Source organism: Heterocephalus glaber, unplaced genomic scaffold (genome assembly GCF_053883595.1).
Source record: "Heterocephalus glaber isolate CG9 unplaced genomic scaffold, H.glaber_assembly_v1.0 deba00001673, whole genome shotgun sequence".
Classification (NCBI taxonomy): domain Eukaryota; kingdom Metazoa; phylum Chordata; class Mammalia; order Rodentia; family Bathyergidae; genus Heterocephalus; species Heterocephalus glaber.
This window is the reverse complement of record NW_028258410.1, coordinates 19,837,192-19,851,135: the sequence shown is the minus strand read 5'-3', so window position 1 is coordinate 19,851,135 and position 13,944 is coordinate 19,837,192. Positions and strand designations below refer to the sequence as shown.

At 57.2% G+C, this 13,944-nt stretch overlaps 1 protein-coding gene across 3 annotated transcripts in view; it reads right to left on the bottom strand.

Moving 5' to 3' along the window:
• Prex1 (phosphatidylinositol-3,4,5-trisphosphate dependent Rac exchange factor 1) overlaps nucleotides 1-13,944 on the bottom strand; it is a 192,304-nt gene that overhangs the window by 39,974 nt on the left and 138,386 nt on the right. For all 3 annotated transcript variants that reach the window (XM_004858239.3, XM_087197739.1, XM_087197740.1), the window contains 11 exons: nucleotides 13,728-13,870; nucleotides 12,120-12,212; nucleotides 11,036-11,184; nucleotides 9,348-9,433; nucleotides 7,224-7,360; nucleotides 6,454-6,574; nucleotides 5,131-5,318; nucleotides 4,647-4,808; nucleotides 3,978-4,188; nucleotides 2,617-2,890; nucleotides 260-466 (listed from right to left, as the gene is read on the bottom strand). In XM_004858239.3, the coding sequence (XP_004858296.2) occupies nucleotides 260-466; nucleotides 2,617-2,890; nucleotides 3,978-4,188; nucleotides 4,647-4,808; nucleotides 5,131-5,318; nucleotides 6,454-6,574; nucleotides 7,224-7,360; nucleotides 9,348-9,433; nucleotides 11,036-11,184; nucleotides 12,120-12,212; nucleotides 13,728-13,870 (1,771 nt within the window). The remainder of the gene's footprint in view (nucleotides 1-259; nucleotides 467-2,616; nucleotides 2,891-3,977; nucleotides 4,189-4,646; nucleotides 4,809-5,130; nucleotides 5,319-6,453; nucleotides 6,575-7,223; nucleotides 7,361-9,347; nucleotides 9,434-11,035; nucleotides 11,185-12,119; nucleotides 12,213-13,727; nucleotides 13,871-13,944) is intronic.

Genomic DNA, 13,944 nt, shown 5'->3' with positions numbered 1-13,944 from the left:
CCATCAGCCTGTGGAGTGACGCAGAATGAAGGGTCCCAGGCCCGGGTCCTGAAGTGCTGGCTTTGGAGCAGGGCCTCCTGAGTGATGTTCCCGGGTGTGCTCTGGGGGGCTCAGTTAACCCCAGAACACACTGTGAGCACGATCCCCAGGGACCCCTGCAGCCTGGAGATGGCCCACGATCCTGGCTTTCCCCAGCCCAGTGGCCTCCACAGTCCCGCCGGCCACCACAGGAACTGCCGGCCTCGCGCAGCTCACGCACCTGTAGGAGTCGCGGTAGCTCATGGTGTCGTGGCCCGAGTCCTCTTGGTCCTCCTCCGACACCTTGAAGCACACTTTCTTGATGCCCCCATGGTCGGCCCTGTCCGTCTCGCCCTCCTCACTGACCAGTGGGGGCGGGGAGGCCTCCTCGGGCAACGGTGGGTCACAGGGCCCGGCCGAGGTGGGCTCCGTGATGGTGGACAGCAGCCTGCGGGGGACAAAGGCCTTGAAGGTAAGGACGCAGGCCCACAGCACACCAGGGCCCTAACTCGTGACCCCACATGGAGGGGGCTACCCATGTTTTGTGTCCCTCCCTTGAAAACACCACCAGCACCTCTGTCGCGAGTGAGATGCCCTTGATTCCTGGCCAAGTTATCAGCACTTTCCACACTGCACTCGAGGTGCGACACTGTGTGAGGGGCGGGGAGCAAATGGGCTCCGTGTGTTGTGTTTAGTCCCAACCACTCAACTCTGCCACTGCAGCAGGGTAGCACCATGGACAGGATGTAAGCAGATGGGCATGGCTGTGTTTCAAGAAAAACAAAGCCGGCAGAAATCTGGATTTGGGCCATGGGCCACAGCCACAGAGTGTAACAGTGAAGGATAGAGGTTCTGAAGTCAAAACCCATACTAACACTGCGCTATTGCCATTTCCTAGCTTAGAGGCATAAAGTACATTATTGAATCTGAGATTAGGTTCCTCATCTGTAAAATGAGATAATGTCAGCGTGTGCATCCTAATCTGCTGTGAAGGTGGAGAGAGTTAAAACACAAAGTGTTTAGAACAGTGCCTGGTGTCGTGTAAGTGACCGATAAGCCCTGGCCAACCTAATCCCATCGCATCTCAGTGCGGTCAGTATCATGACTGCTCCCACTCTACAGATGATAAAACGAAGGCTCGGAGAGGTCAGGTGACTTGCCCAACACTGCCCAGCTCATAACTGACAGGCTCAGGGCTGAACTCGGGCCTCCTGGCTCCAGAGCCCATATCCTTTTTTCCTTAATCATGGAAATTTCTACCATATACAAAAGAGGAAGAGTACAAGGAACTTCAGGCACCTTGCAGTCAGCTTCAGTACAGGGCAACACAGTGGCCATCCCACTTCCTCCATCTTTCCCTTCATTTTCTCTTTTTCAAGTATTTAAAACAAGTCTAAGATAGCACATCCTTTCCCCAGTAAACATTTCCATTTGTGTGAGCTGTAAGTATATATGCGTGACTATACTTTTAAACCCATGCTTCTCCACCAGGGACACCGACGAAGTCTAGAAATGGTCCAGGCTGTCATCACTGGGAGTGGGGACGCCATGGTATCCAAGGGGTGGGGGCCAGGGATGCTGCTATCCACCCTGCCATGCCCAGGGCGGCCCCACACACGGAATGACCCACCCTAAATGTCACCAGGACGAAGGCAGAAACACGGAGCACCCGCTCTCACTGTGCCAGACAACATCAGCAACGTCTCCGCACCATCCTGGCACCCAGTCTGTGCTCAGGTGGCCCTGGCTGGGTCGGAAGCATCTCCTCCAGGTGGCCCGTTGGGCACAGGTCCCCACGCCAGACACAGCTTCTGACTGACGTCTCTCGAGCCTCTCAAGTCACTAACAGCCCCTTCTCTTTCTCCCGACTCCTGCTTCCCCACCACCTACTGGTGAGAGGCACGGGGCCATTCGTCCTACAGAACCACCCTCCCTCTGGATGCGGCCAAATGTGTGCCCCAGGTGTCACCTGTTCTCTCGCCCAGACTGTGGCTGAGCAGTGCCACTCAGGGCTGTCACAGGCATTAGCTCAGATCCCTGTTCCTCTCCACGAAGTCTGAGGATGGGGCAGACGCGCAAGGGATCCAAAAGGACCCAGATTGGGGCTGGGGATTTGGCTCAGTGGAGCTGCTGCCTGCCTCACAAACACAAGGACCCGAGTTTGATCCCTGGTACCAAAAAAAAAAAAAAAAAAAGGAACCAGATGCCACATGTATGTGTCTTAGTCCCCAGGATGAGCAGACTGTGTGTCAAAAACACACTCTATGTGCTAATAACAAGCATTTTTTATCAGGTGGTTCTGGCGGAAAGCGCGTGCATGCAGCACGGCTGCGCATGTGTCCTGCTGTATCACAGCAGAGCGGACGCAGGGTCCAGCCGTCTCTCTGGGGTGTCGGGAGTACAAAGGCCCACAGCCCTTCCCCAGCAGCCACAGCATCACTGCCCACATCCACTGTTCTGTCAGAGTGGCCTCTCAGTCGGGTGACTCCGCCCCCAGGGACTTCTGCCGGGACCTGGCAGTGGAGGCCAGGACAGCCCCACGTGGACTGGCCAAGGGGCACCCGCTGCTGGTCCCGGCCAGTGCGGCCTCACCCTCACCTGTTGATCTGGGTGACGTACTGCTTCATCTCCTTCAGGGCCACGTCCAGCTTGGTGAAGAGCTGCAGGTAGGCATCCTGGATCTCTCGGTCCTCCTGCTTGAGCAGGAAGCTCAGGCCTCGGTCTTCCTGGCTCGGGGCCCCACTGGCTGGCCCGCAGCTGCTGTCACTGAGACCCTGGCCTTGGGGGTCCCCATCCTCGGGTAGACACTTCCAGGAGGGAGCGGCCATGGTGGTGATGCAGTGCTGGGTGTAGGACATGGGGTTCAGGGGGCCTACAGGGGAAGAGGGCAGTGCTCACTCAGAAAGAGCCCCCACGGCCTGTGGGCACAAGAGTACAAAGCCACTTCCAGAATTCTAACAAATAAGAAGTTTCCCTTTCCAGTACGCTTAATCCACTAGATTGCCTCAAAAAGAAGATTCCCATTTGGTGCTAACATAGTTTTTTTAAATTTAATTTTATTGGTACATTTAAGGTATACAATATAATGACATTCATCACTGGAATTTACAGAATCTCTTCTTGGTTCTTATTTTTCCCCAATCCCCTGCCCTCCCTTCAACCCCTCCACCCCTCCCTATTTACAAAGACTTTGTTTCCATTTTTTCCTTTTCTCATATTAATTCCATTCCCTTCTATCCTTTCCCCTACCCCTCCCACTTCCTTCCCCTTTGCCCCTTTTCTTCCTATTTCACATCGTCTATTATACCTTTTAGTTCTTATTTACACTTTCAGTTTCTCATACTAGAGAAACTATTCAGTATTTACACACGTGTGTCCCATTTATTTCACTTAAGAGTATCCCCTCAATGTGCATCCATTTAGCTATAAATGTCTCTAATTTTTCATTTTTTATGGCTGAGTGGTACTCCATTTTATTTAAAAACCACATTTTCTTTATCCAGTCTCCAGTCGATGGGTACTTGGGCTGTTTCCAACTTTTAGCTATTACAAACTGTGCCGCTATAAACATGGGTGCACATATATCACTGTGGTATGATTCTTTTAATTCTTTGGGGAAGATACCCAGCAGGGGAATAGCTGGGTCAAATGGGACTTCCAGTCCAAGGTATCTCCATACTGATTTCCACAGTGGTTGAGGTGCTAACATAATTTTAATCATGGGAGTCTTTTTTCCTGCCTGGAATGTAGACATGATGGTTGGTACTTCAGCAATTATGTTCTGCTATGAGGCATTCTGAAAGTTAGAAAGCCCATCTAGAGATGATGATGCAGGAGGACCAAAGCAGCCTGGATCCCTGATGACTATGAAGCCATCACTCCAGCCTTGGACACAGCATCCTAAGTTTTCAGTTTTAGTATCTGTACAGCAAGACACACTAGCAGACACACTCAGGTACCTTGCTCAGGGTCGAGGCCGATGAGGGAGGGCTTGCGGCCGAAGCGGATGCTGAAGGACCTGCCAATGGAGGGCGTGGTCTTGGGGTAGGACACTTCCATGAGGTTGATGTGGCAGTTGGTGGGGCAGAAGTCCAGGCTGCATAGCGGGTGGGGCTCCAGGACGGCCTGCTTGAAGGCTGGGCTGACCCTGCCCCTCAGCTGGGCTGCAAACTGACACGCGAAGGCAGCAGGTCAGGGGACTCTGGCGTCCCTGGTACCCCACATCCTGCCTGGGCCAGGTGTTCCGAAACTGGACACAGTGTCAGCAGCTCCAGTGGAGAAGTGGCCATCCTGCAGGGTCTGCCACTCATGCCCGGCTCAGGGACGGCCTCTGAGGACCCCCTCTTCTCTCTGTAGCTGTTGAGCTCTGGCCGCTCACCTGGCCCCGCCTGGACCCTGAGGGGTGGGCAGCCGGGCCTGTCACCCAGCCCAGCTCTGCCTGCACTCACTTCTGCTTGGGGCAGCTAAGGCTGCAGGTGGCCAGAGCCCTCCCGCCCGGGCACAGGGCCAGCACAGGACAACAGCCAAGAGCCAGAAAGGCCTCCAGCCTGACATTCACTGTCCTGATTACTTCAGGCTGAGACACTGTGCCCAGAATCCCCTGGCAGACACCCGCGGGGAGCAGGCACCTGGCGGTACCGGGCGATCCTCTGGCCAATGCTCTCCAGCTTGGTGTCACAGATGTTTCGGAACTCGTAGTGGGGCATGGTCACCATGGCGCTGCTCATGGCCATGAGGCGCCCGCAGTTCTGCACAAAGGTGTTATCATCAGCGGCAAAGGCATCGAGGATCTGCAGAAACATCAACCACGGCTGAGCCCTCCTCCAGTTCCCAGGCCAGGGTATCATCCCAGGTCACCTCAGGGGGCTCCTGTATGCCTCACAATACCCTCAGAGGCCAGGCCTGTTGTGGGCCCATTTGGTAGATGAGTAAACCAAGGCCAATAACTCACTGTCCTCAGTTCCACAGCTACCAACGGGGGGCAAGGACCACGTTCAGAGTCCCAGGCTGACCCTAGGGAAATGGAAAGCAGCTGTCCCCACCCCTGGCAAGAGGAACCATCCCCATCCTGGGCAGGGCAGAGCAGAGCAGGGCAAGGCAGGGCCTGGAGACCTTGGCAGTGAGGCTGAAGCAGCCGCGGGGCTCCACAATCTTCTCCAGCACGTGACAGCGGACGCCTGCCGTGCTCGCGTACTCGTACACCACGCCATGCTCCAGGTGCACATTGTCCACCGTCAGGCTGACCACGGGGCTGTCCTCACGCAGGCTCAGGTGGGGACCCAAGGACAGCAGCGGCAAGGCTGGGAGCAAAGGCAGGGACGCTGAGGAGGGGCACTGCGTCGCTGCTGACCTGGAAGCCACCTTGGCTCTGTCTGTGCCCCATGCAGGTCTGAGAGGCTCAGGGAGCTGAAGCCCCACGCACATCCGCCCCTGACGCCAAGGTCCAGAGGGGCCAAGAGGGCGGGCTTGGGGCTTCTGCTGGACCTACAGAGGGACGGGCCCTTCCCCACAAGGATTCCAAGCAGCCAGCGCCACCGTGTAAGCAGGAAGCCAACCCAGAGGCAGGAATCAGAGAGACAGGAGGCGACTCCTCAAGATACAATCCGGCCAGGTTGAGCCCACCCAGACTTTTTCGTTTCTTGAGCCAATGTTTCTAGGTATGTTGCAGGGGACAGAAGTGGTCAGATTCCGGGAGGGAGGAAGGTAGCGTCCTGAGGTGGGCTACTGCAATCAAAGTGTCAGGGTGGGGAGGGAAAACGAGTCAGAGACTCCTGAGATGCACAGACGAGACGGGACCTGGGAGGCTCTGAGCTCCACGTGGGCCACGCTGATCTGACCCCGGGGGGACAGCAGCGGGGTGGTGAAGCTGACGGGAGATGGGCGGGAGCTCAGGGCTGAGGGAGGCACAGGGGTAAGCGCGGGCCCTGTGCTGGGCAGAACACGCAAGGCCCAAGAGGACCCAGGTGGCAGAGGACATGAAGGCTGCAGGGCGGCGGCTCTCAGGTCTGGGTTATCAGGGTGCAGGCAATTTCACCACGAGCTCTTTAAGTAGGGATGGTGGTGGCAGAACTGTGCGAGTTCCAAACACATCAGTGCAAAGGGGATGTGGGCCAGCAAGGCCAGGGCCACCAATCAGCAACGGAGCCCCAAGCCAAGGGATGCTGAAAGCTTCTAGAACCTGAGACAGACAAGGAAACGGATTCCCCTACAGCCCCAGGGAGGAACGCAGCCCTCAGACACCTTGATGTCAGCCCCGGGAGACTCATTCCTGGAGGCTGGAGATGATGAGCATGTGCTGGTCAGTCTCCTGGGTTTGGGGACTTTGTCGGAGCAGCCCTAAGAGCACCGCTGATGGCTGGCACGGACCCGACCAGGCCAGGACCCTCCACAACTCTGTCCCTCAGAAGCTCCATGGCACCGCCACCTTCTCCTTACCTGAATCCGGCTGATCTTCCTCCTGGGGCCCGTCTCCTCTGGGGTCCTCGCCAGGCACCTCCTGGTTGGCTCGTGCCTGCTGGGCATCCTCGTGGGAGCGGTAGACCCACTGGAATAGGCCCTGAAGGGAGCCAGCATGAGAGGGACGGCCACCACACCAGGCAAGGCAGGTGCCAACTGCACCCTGACTCCAAAGCTCAGGCTTTGAGCCTCTTGATGACACCACTCTGGGAGAGGCCTGCAAGATGTCGCTCTGGAACCTTCCTGAGGACCCCAGTCACACTCAGCCTTCACCACAGACAGTCTATGCTCCACTCAGAAGCCAAGGGACGGGGAGCCTTTGAAGACATTAGACCTCTAAGAGCAGATGCTTTATCTCTCCTGTGTCTCCAGGGCCAAGAAACATGTCTGGCACATAGTAGATGCTCAGTACGCACTAAGCAAAACAATGATTGGACGGATGGATAGCCATCACCCTCCACCACAACCCTAACCCAATGGCAATGATTTTTATCAGCAACGTGGCTGTTGACACAGCGTGTCCACATGCTAAGAAAAGAGGGTCTCGTGTGCCCATTTCAAAGCAGTGAAAACTGAGGCCATGAGGGATCAAGGCCCAGCTCCTCCAGTTTGGGGAAACACCAGGCACAGGCCCAGCTTACACACAGCACCTCCCAACCAGAGTGCCCCTGGGCTCCTCCTGAGAGGGAGGCAGCTCTCACCCCACTCCAGCCCCACTGTGGGGGCCTCCCTGCCCCCGGGCTGCTCACCAGGGCCTCCTCTCGGTGGCTCCGGAACGCCTGGAAGTGCTCCAGGACCTCGAGGGCACTGTCATTCGTCACATTGTTGCCATTGACCTTCAGGATGCACTGACCGGCACACAGCCCTGCAGCCATGGCCTCCGAGCCTGAGGGCCAGAGAGCCAGAGGTGGGCGCCAGGCAGAGAGCCAGGGCCACAGCGGGCACAGGCAGGGAACCAGCGAACCAGGTGACCACCGTCCCCACCAGCTCCTCAAACATACCCTCCAGGACCGCACCTCCACCCAGCAAGGAGAGCGGGGCCAGTCCAGGCAGGCTGCACCCTGAACCCCGCCACCCCTAAGTCCCGCATGAGCCTGTGGAACTGGGTCAGGGTGGGCCCCGTGTGGCGGACAAGGAAACTGGGGCTCCGAGGGCCAAAGTGACCATCATGGTCACACAGCTAGGAGAAGCCAGGGTTCCAACAAGTTCCCCGAGACTCCAAGTGCATGTGTTTGCAACTTCACTGCAATTCCCAAACTGCGAGTCTTGGACCCCTGGCTCTGTGAGATCTGTAAACAAATGCCAAGCTGTTTCTCCATACGGGAGAAAATCAGGCCTGTGCAATGGTGACAAGGACAGCCCCTGCGCCTCAAAGGCATGAGCTTCAAACCCTGGCTCCACCACACAACCATCAGCACGTTACTCAACCTCTCTGGGTCTCAGCTCCCTCATCTACGAAATGGGGACCCTAATAAAACCCACTTGTAGGGTTCTTGAGATCCAGGGAGTTAATTTAATACTGTGACATTTAGCACCAAGCCTGGCACCAGTAAGTGCCCAGGAAATACCAACCGTTCTGACATTGGCTGGCTGGACAATTGCTACGATATGGATCTAGATGTCTCCCAAAGGCCCACATGTTAATGGCTTGGACCCCAGCCTGGTGCTATTGAGAAGTGGTGGACACTTTCAGAGGTGGAGCCTAGTGGGAGGTCTTTAGTCACTGGGGGTGCTCCCTTGAAGGGGTAATGGGACCCCAGTCCCTTCCTTTTCCACTTCTGCTTCCCAGTCAAGCACTGATTGGCTTTGCTCCACTCCATGCTTCCACCATGATGAGTTGCCCCGCCACAGGCCCAAAGCAACAGGGTCAGTAGACCATGACTAAACCACCCCCAAACCAGAGCCCAAATACATAAACCTTTCCTCTTTATGGGCTGATAGTCTCAGATATGTTGTTACAGTAACAGAGAGAAGATTAACACAACTATGAACATGTGTTCTGACTGATCAGCAGTATCTCTGCAGCTGCTCCAAGGCAGGGACTCTCCCTGGCACTACCTACACCTGGGGCTGCAACAAGAACCCCGCTGCTTCTTGGGGCCTATGACTCACTGGGGGCATCCTGGGCACTACAGGATGTCAGCAGCACCCTGGTCTGCCACCAAATGTCAATGTGCCCCTCCCCAGTGTGACAAGCATAAATGTCTCTGGACATTACCAGATGTCCTCTGGAGAGGGGGCAAGATGACCCCCAGGACAAATAAAATACAAACCTACTCTAAGTGATCAAATTCTCAGTAGCCTTCATATGACAGGTACTTTCTTAAACAACAGGTATTAAAAATACAACTCAAACCACAAAAGTGGGCAATTCCTATGTAAAGCGGAACTCCAGGTGTCAAGAGCTTGGGGGCCCAACACCGCAGACAACACTGGCTTTGCTCCTGAGACAGAGCTGACCCCTCGAACAGCACGCAGGGGAAAGTCATGCACAGAGCAGAGGCTCCAGGCACTGGCCCTCGGTTCCACCTGGCCACAGGACTGTTTTGGGGGCCTCCAAATTCTCATTTCTGGCAAGAGTAGGCGCACACTCCTGCCTGAAGCATGAGCATGAGCTGAAGAGCAGCCCACCCTTTGTAGAGTGAACAGTGCTCTCCCACCTCCCACAGGCCGCACCTCTCCGTCGTCTTCCACTCTGCTCACCCCTCCCCTTCGTAACTTTCTTTTGCAAATCTTGGCTCCAAGTGGAGAAAACAGATGCTAACGGTGCGCTAGCAGGCGGAGGCAGGTAGCAAGGTTTGGTGGCTCCGAACTCCCCACAGGGCCCGCCCCGTCCCCCAAGGACGCTGTAGGTCTTCCAGGTTTGCACTCACCTCTCCCCACAGCATAGACGAAGGGCTGGGCAGCTCCGTGGATCTGGAAGCACAGGGCCTCCGGGTGGTCAGGGACTTTGATTGTCCTGCAGGAGGCAGACGCAACAGGGGAAGGCATAAGGAACAGCACTGCTGCTTGCAATAACTGGACCCCCCTGGGGAGGCCCTGCCTCAGAGGCTTCTGGGAAATCCAGCCCCAAACAGGAGCAGCACCCAGCTTCCAGCTCTCAAACGCAAGCAGAAATGCCAATTAACCAGAGCCCACGCCATGGGACCCTGGATTATCAGGGTGAGTGGAAATTCCATGCCACCCTCCAACGCCTTCTCTGTCTTCTCCTGACCCAAGGACCTGTGGTCACCAGACCAGTTTGGCTGGTCAGAATTTTACTCAACAAACAATGATGAGAGTGAGAAGCGGCCCAGCATGGCGCAGTGCTGACCCCAGAGGTCACACCCACAGGTCCCCTAGAGGGCACAGCCGGCCAGCCACGGTCTCGGCCGCTCTCCAGGCCTCTTCCCATCATGGCCCAGAGAAGCAGTGTTGTCCGGGGGCGGGGAGTCCTCTTTCTTGGGCCTCCACTCAGCTGTCCGACCCCTGCCAACGGTGCATTCCCACCTCCTGCCGCACCAACGTCCCTCCGGTCCCACCCACCACAGCCAGGATGGGAGCCTGTTCACCAACTTAAAACGTCTGCACAACTTTCACCCTGGGGACCTCTCCCACTTCCATGTGCCAGCCAGACTGGCAATCACGTTTTCCCTACCTCTGGGTGCCTTTTTCCTGAAATAACCACCCCTAAAACCTCCCATCGCTCACATCAAGAGAACACTGACCTTCAGTAAAAGGGAGACGTGGGCACCGAATGCACAGTTTCTAACAGCAAATGCGTCCCATCCATCTGTACCTGGTACGGCCCCACCTCACACCCCTCCACACAGGGCAGACTTGCCAGCCTCCTGGCCTTTCCCTGCTCCCACCTCTGGCCCTCACACTGGCCTCCACCTGCAGCCAGAGTGATCAGCTGTCCACAGTCCTTACCGTGGGCACAAGGTCCCACAGGGCTGGCCCTGCTGTCTCCTGACCTCATCCCTCTACTCAGCCTTCGCAGTGCTCCAGCCTCTCACCCTCCTCACTGTTCCTCAGATGTGCCAAGTGGCCTGCCTCAGGGCCTTTGCACTGGCTGCTTCCTCTGCCTAGAACACTCTTCTGCTAGAAGCCCCTTACTCCTTCATCACCTCCTCGAGCTCTTCACCTCAGTTCTCAGTAACACCGCCCTCACCACCTTTCCTCTGCACATCTGGCTCCTCCCAGCTTCACACATCTCTCTGCATCTCACACATCACCCAGCTCAGTGTGTATCCAGATCTCTATCTGCGCATTTCTGTCCCCTGCTCCATCCCTCAACTGAAACTGAGGGCTAGGAGAGGGAGGCGCTGTACCCACCCGACCTGCCCGCATCCCCGGAGCCTGAGACACCCGGATGTAGGGGGCGCCCAGGACGCATCTTCAGAATGAACGGCAGCACTAGCTTCACGTCATGGCCTCCAGCAACAGAGCAGTGCACAGGGAGCCGGGACAGTGGCCCAGCCCCAGGACTCTGCAGCTCCTCAGCTAGGAGGAGGGTCGGCAGGACTGCCTGGGCTGGGGGGGGGGGGGCACAGGATGGGGGGGACCTGGGGACACTCACTCTTTGGCCTTGGTGGCCACCAGGAGGCGCAGCAGGCGGCGGGAACAGAAGGACTGGTTGAGGATGGACTCCACCTCCGAGATGGGCCGCAGGAACACCAGGTCCTCATTGATGGAGTAGATCTTCCTGCCCACCTGCAGGCCAGCCATCTAGGGGACAGCAGGGACACGGTGCATGGCTTATGGCCTCCATCCTACTCTTAAAGGGACCTCAAGTGCTTTTTGAGGCATGGCACCTGCCCCAGTGATCAAACAGAAAGCAGAAAGCCCCTGGGGCGCCACTTCCCGGGTAAGAGGGTGAGGGGTCCACAAAGCTCCAAAGGGGTGGGTGGGAGGCGCTGCTGGCAGACAATTTCCCTGGGGAGAAAGGGCACAGCCCACCCCGCTGGGTGAGGGCACAGGTGTTAAACAGGGGTGGCCTCGCACGACTTCGAGGACTCGGCCACCAAAGCCGAAGGTGCAGCAACCTGAAACAAGGCTCCAGCTCCCTCCTCCCAAGCCCTCATGTTGCATGGACAGCCCTTAATCTTCAGCCCCATGAAGCCAGGTGGTGGCTCCTACAGGCCAAAGCATCCCCACTGCCCCACCAGGCACTGTCCAACACGGCCTGCGTCCCTGCCTCCCCACCCCCAGAGCAGCTGAGAGACGCACGGGGCTGAGTCCTCAGCCTGCCATGGACTCGCCCTCCTACCCTGCCCTCCTCCTCCTCCTCTTCCACCTCCTCCTCAAGACTCTGTGTCTATGAGAGATTAAGCTCCTCCTACTCAAGACAGTGGAATTTGGGTTTCCTGTTATTACAGTTGAGAAACTCAATTCAAAAACCTGATCTCGGAACCTGCTTTTCCTGCATCTCCCCTCAGAGCCCAGGAGGGGGCGTGGGTGGGACACGCCGGGAACAGGGTCCTGAGCAGCTGAGTCCCAGCACAGCTCCACCAGAACTGCTGATGAAGGGTCCTGGACTCAGTTTCCCCATGCAGGTAATGACAGTGAAGGACCCGGCTTATGTGCCAGCACCGGCTCAGCTGGCTTGCCTCGAGACACGGGTGGACGCACCGCTCTCCCACCTGATCACACCCCCTGCCCACCTCGGCCAGTGAGCCCCGCTGCACAGACTTCACCACCACGGCCTTGTTCTTCTCCTCAATGTCGAAGCCGTAGTCCTCCTCCTGCGGCAGGATCTGAGGGCCAAGGCAGAAGGGACCAGTGAGGCAGAAGGGGCCAGAGCAACGCCTCACAGGACTGGGACACTCTGGGCTCCTCTCATCCCAGGTCTACCAGGGAAACAGCCAGGTCCCGGTTGGCAGGACAGAGTGCGACACAGCGCCACCTGGCGCTCAGCAGGTGCCTGATGCACAGCTGTCAGGGAGGCCACACCATCCGCACGCACACCTGGGCTGGTGCCCACCACGCCTCTGTCCCTGCCACTGCCTTCTCCCCTTCCTCCCCGCCCGGGAACAGGCTCCTCTCCACGTCGTCTCCCATCCACTGTCTACTGCAGGTGCTCCACAAACACTGGCTGACCTAATGCAGGGAGTGGGTCCCAACGTGTCCAGCCACCAACAACCTGGGGGCAGGAAGTTTAGGGGTGAGTGTGCTAGAAGAAGGGCTGGGGTTCCCATGGTGGTGGGGATGTGGGCTGTGTATATTCATTCAGCAAGTGTTCACTGAGCTGCTGCCTACCTGAGTGTGGGCCAAGGGCCCCACTGGGTGCTGGAGACTCGCTACTGTGGAAGACACCCTGCCCTCCTCCCGCAGCTGTTAGTGGAGGAGACAGACTATAAACAAACAGGATGTGAGACAGGGAGTGTGTGCAGACTGAATTAAAATACAGCTCTTAACAAGACAGGGCATGCATGGCATGGTACAGGGTTACAAGAGGTGACCCTTGAGCTGAAACCTGAGTGAAGTAGGAAACAGAACTTCACAAAGCGGGAGAAAGTGCTCCAGGCAGCAGGCACAGAACGTGCAAAGGCCCTGAGGCAGACCCCAAGGTGCTGGGGGGTAAGGAAAGAGATCAGGGTGGCCAGGTGGAGTGAGGAAGGGGAGAGCACAGGAGATGAAGCTGGAGAAGCAGCAAGAGTCTTCTAGGCCACGATAAGAGTTTGCATTTAATCCTAAGTGTGGTGGGGAGCATGGGAGGCTCTTAGCATGAGAGAAATGGAATTGGAGAGAGGTTAGTGGGGCCGTCTTCCTGTCCACAGACTCCTGCTCCAAGTTGGCAGTAGCGAGCAATCCCTCTGAGCAGCACTCAAGTTGCCCACTGTGGGCACGTCAGGAGGGGCTGCTGCTCACCAGCAGGCAGACAGGATCCGGGGCGGAGCGAGGGCATCTCTACACGGGCTGTAAACACTCCCCTGAACCCAAGGCTATGGACAGCAGGCCGCCTGGCCCAGAGACCTAAGGCCACATGGGGGACCCAGGGCCAGTAGCCTCAGGGTCTTCCTCCCCACAGTGTGCTCAGCTGTGGGTCAGGGAGGGGTTGGAGAGGGCAGGAGGGGCACCCAGCAGCCCTGAGCCCATCAAGAATGCAGTCAGCTGGCGCAGCCACCTGGCTTCCTGGCCACCTAGAGTCCCCCAGACTCTGGGGCTTAAGCCCGAGTCCTCTGCTCTGGCCGTGGTCTCAAGGTCGCCCAGCTCCCAGGCCTGCAGTAGGGGCTGGGAAGGAAAGGGCAGCAGCTCAGCTCTGCTCCTACCAGTAGCCGCTTGGCCAGAATGTTCTCCACCAGCTTGAAGTCATTGCGCAGCTGTTTGTTCTTGCTGCTGGTCCCCTCCATCTCCTCATCAGCGTGGAAGCGGAAGTACTGGGACTCATCCTTGAACTCACTCTTCTCCAACACTGCAAACCCACAGACACAGTCAGACTCAGGGCAACATTTCAGCAGCATTTGCCAACTGGCTGCCATGGGCTGG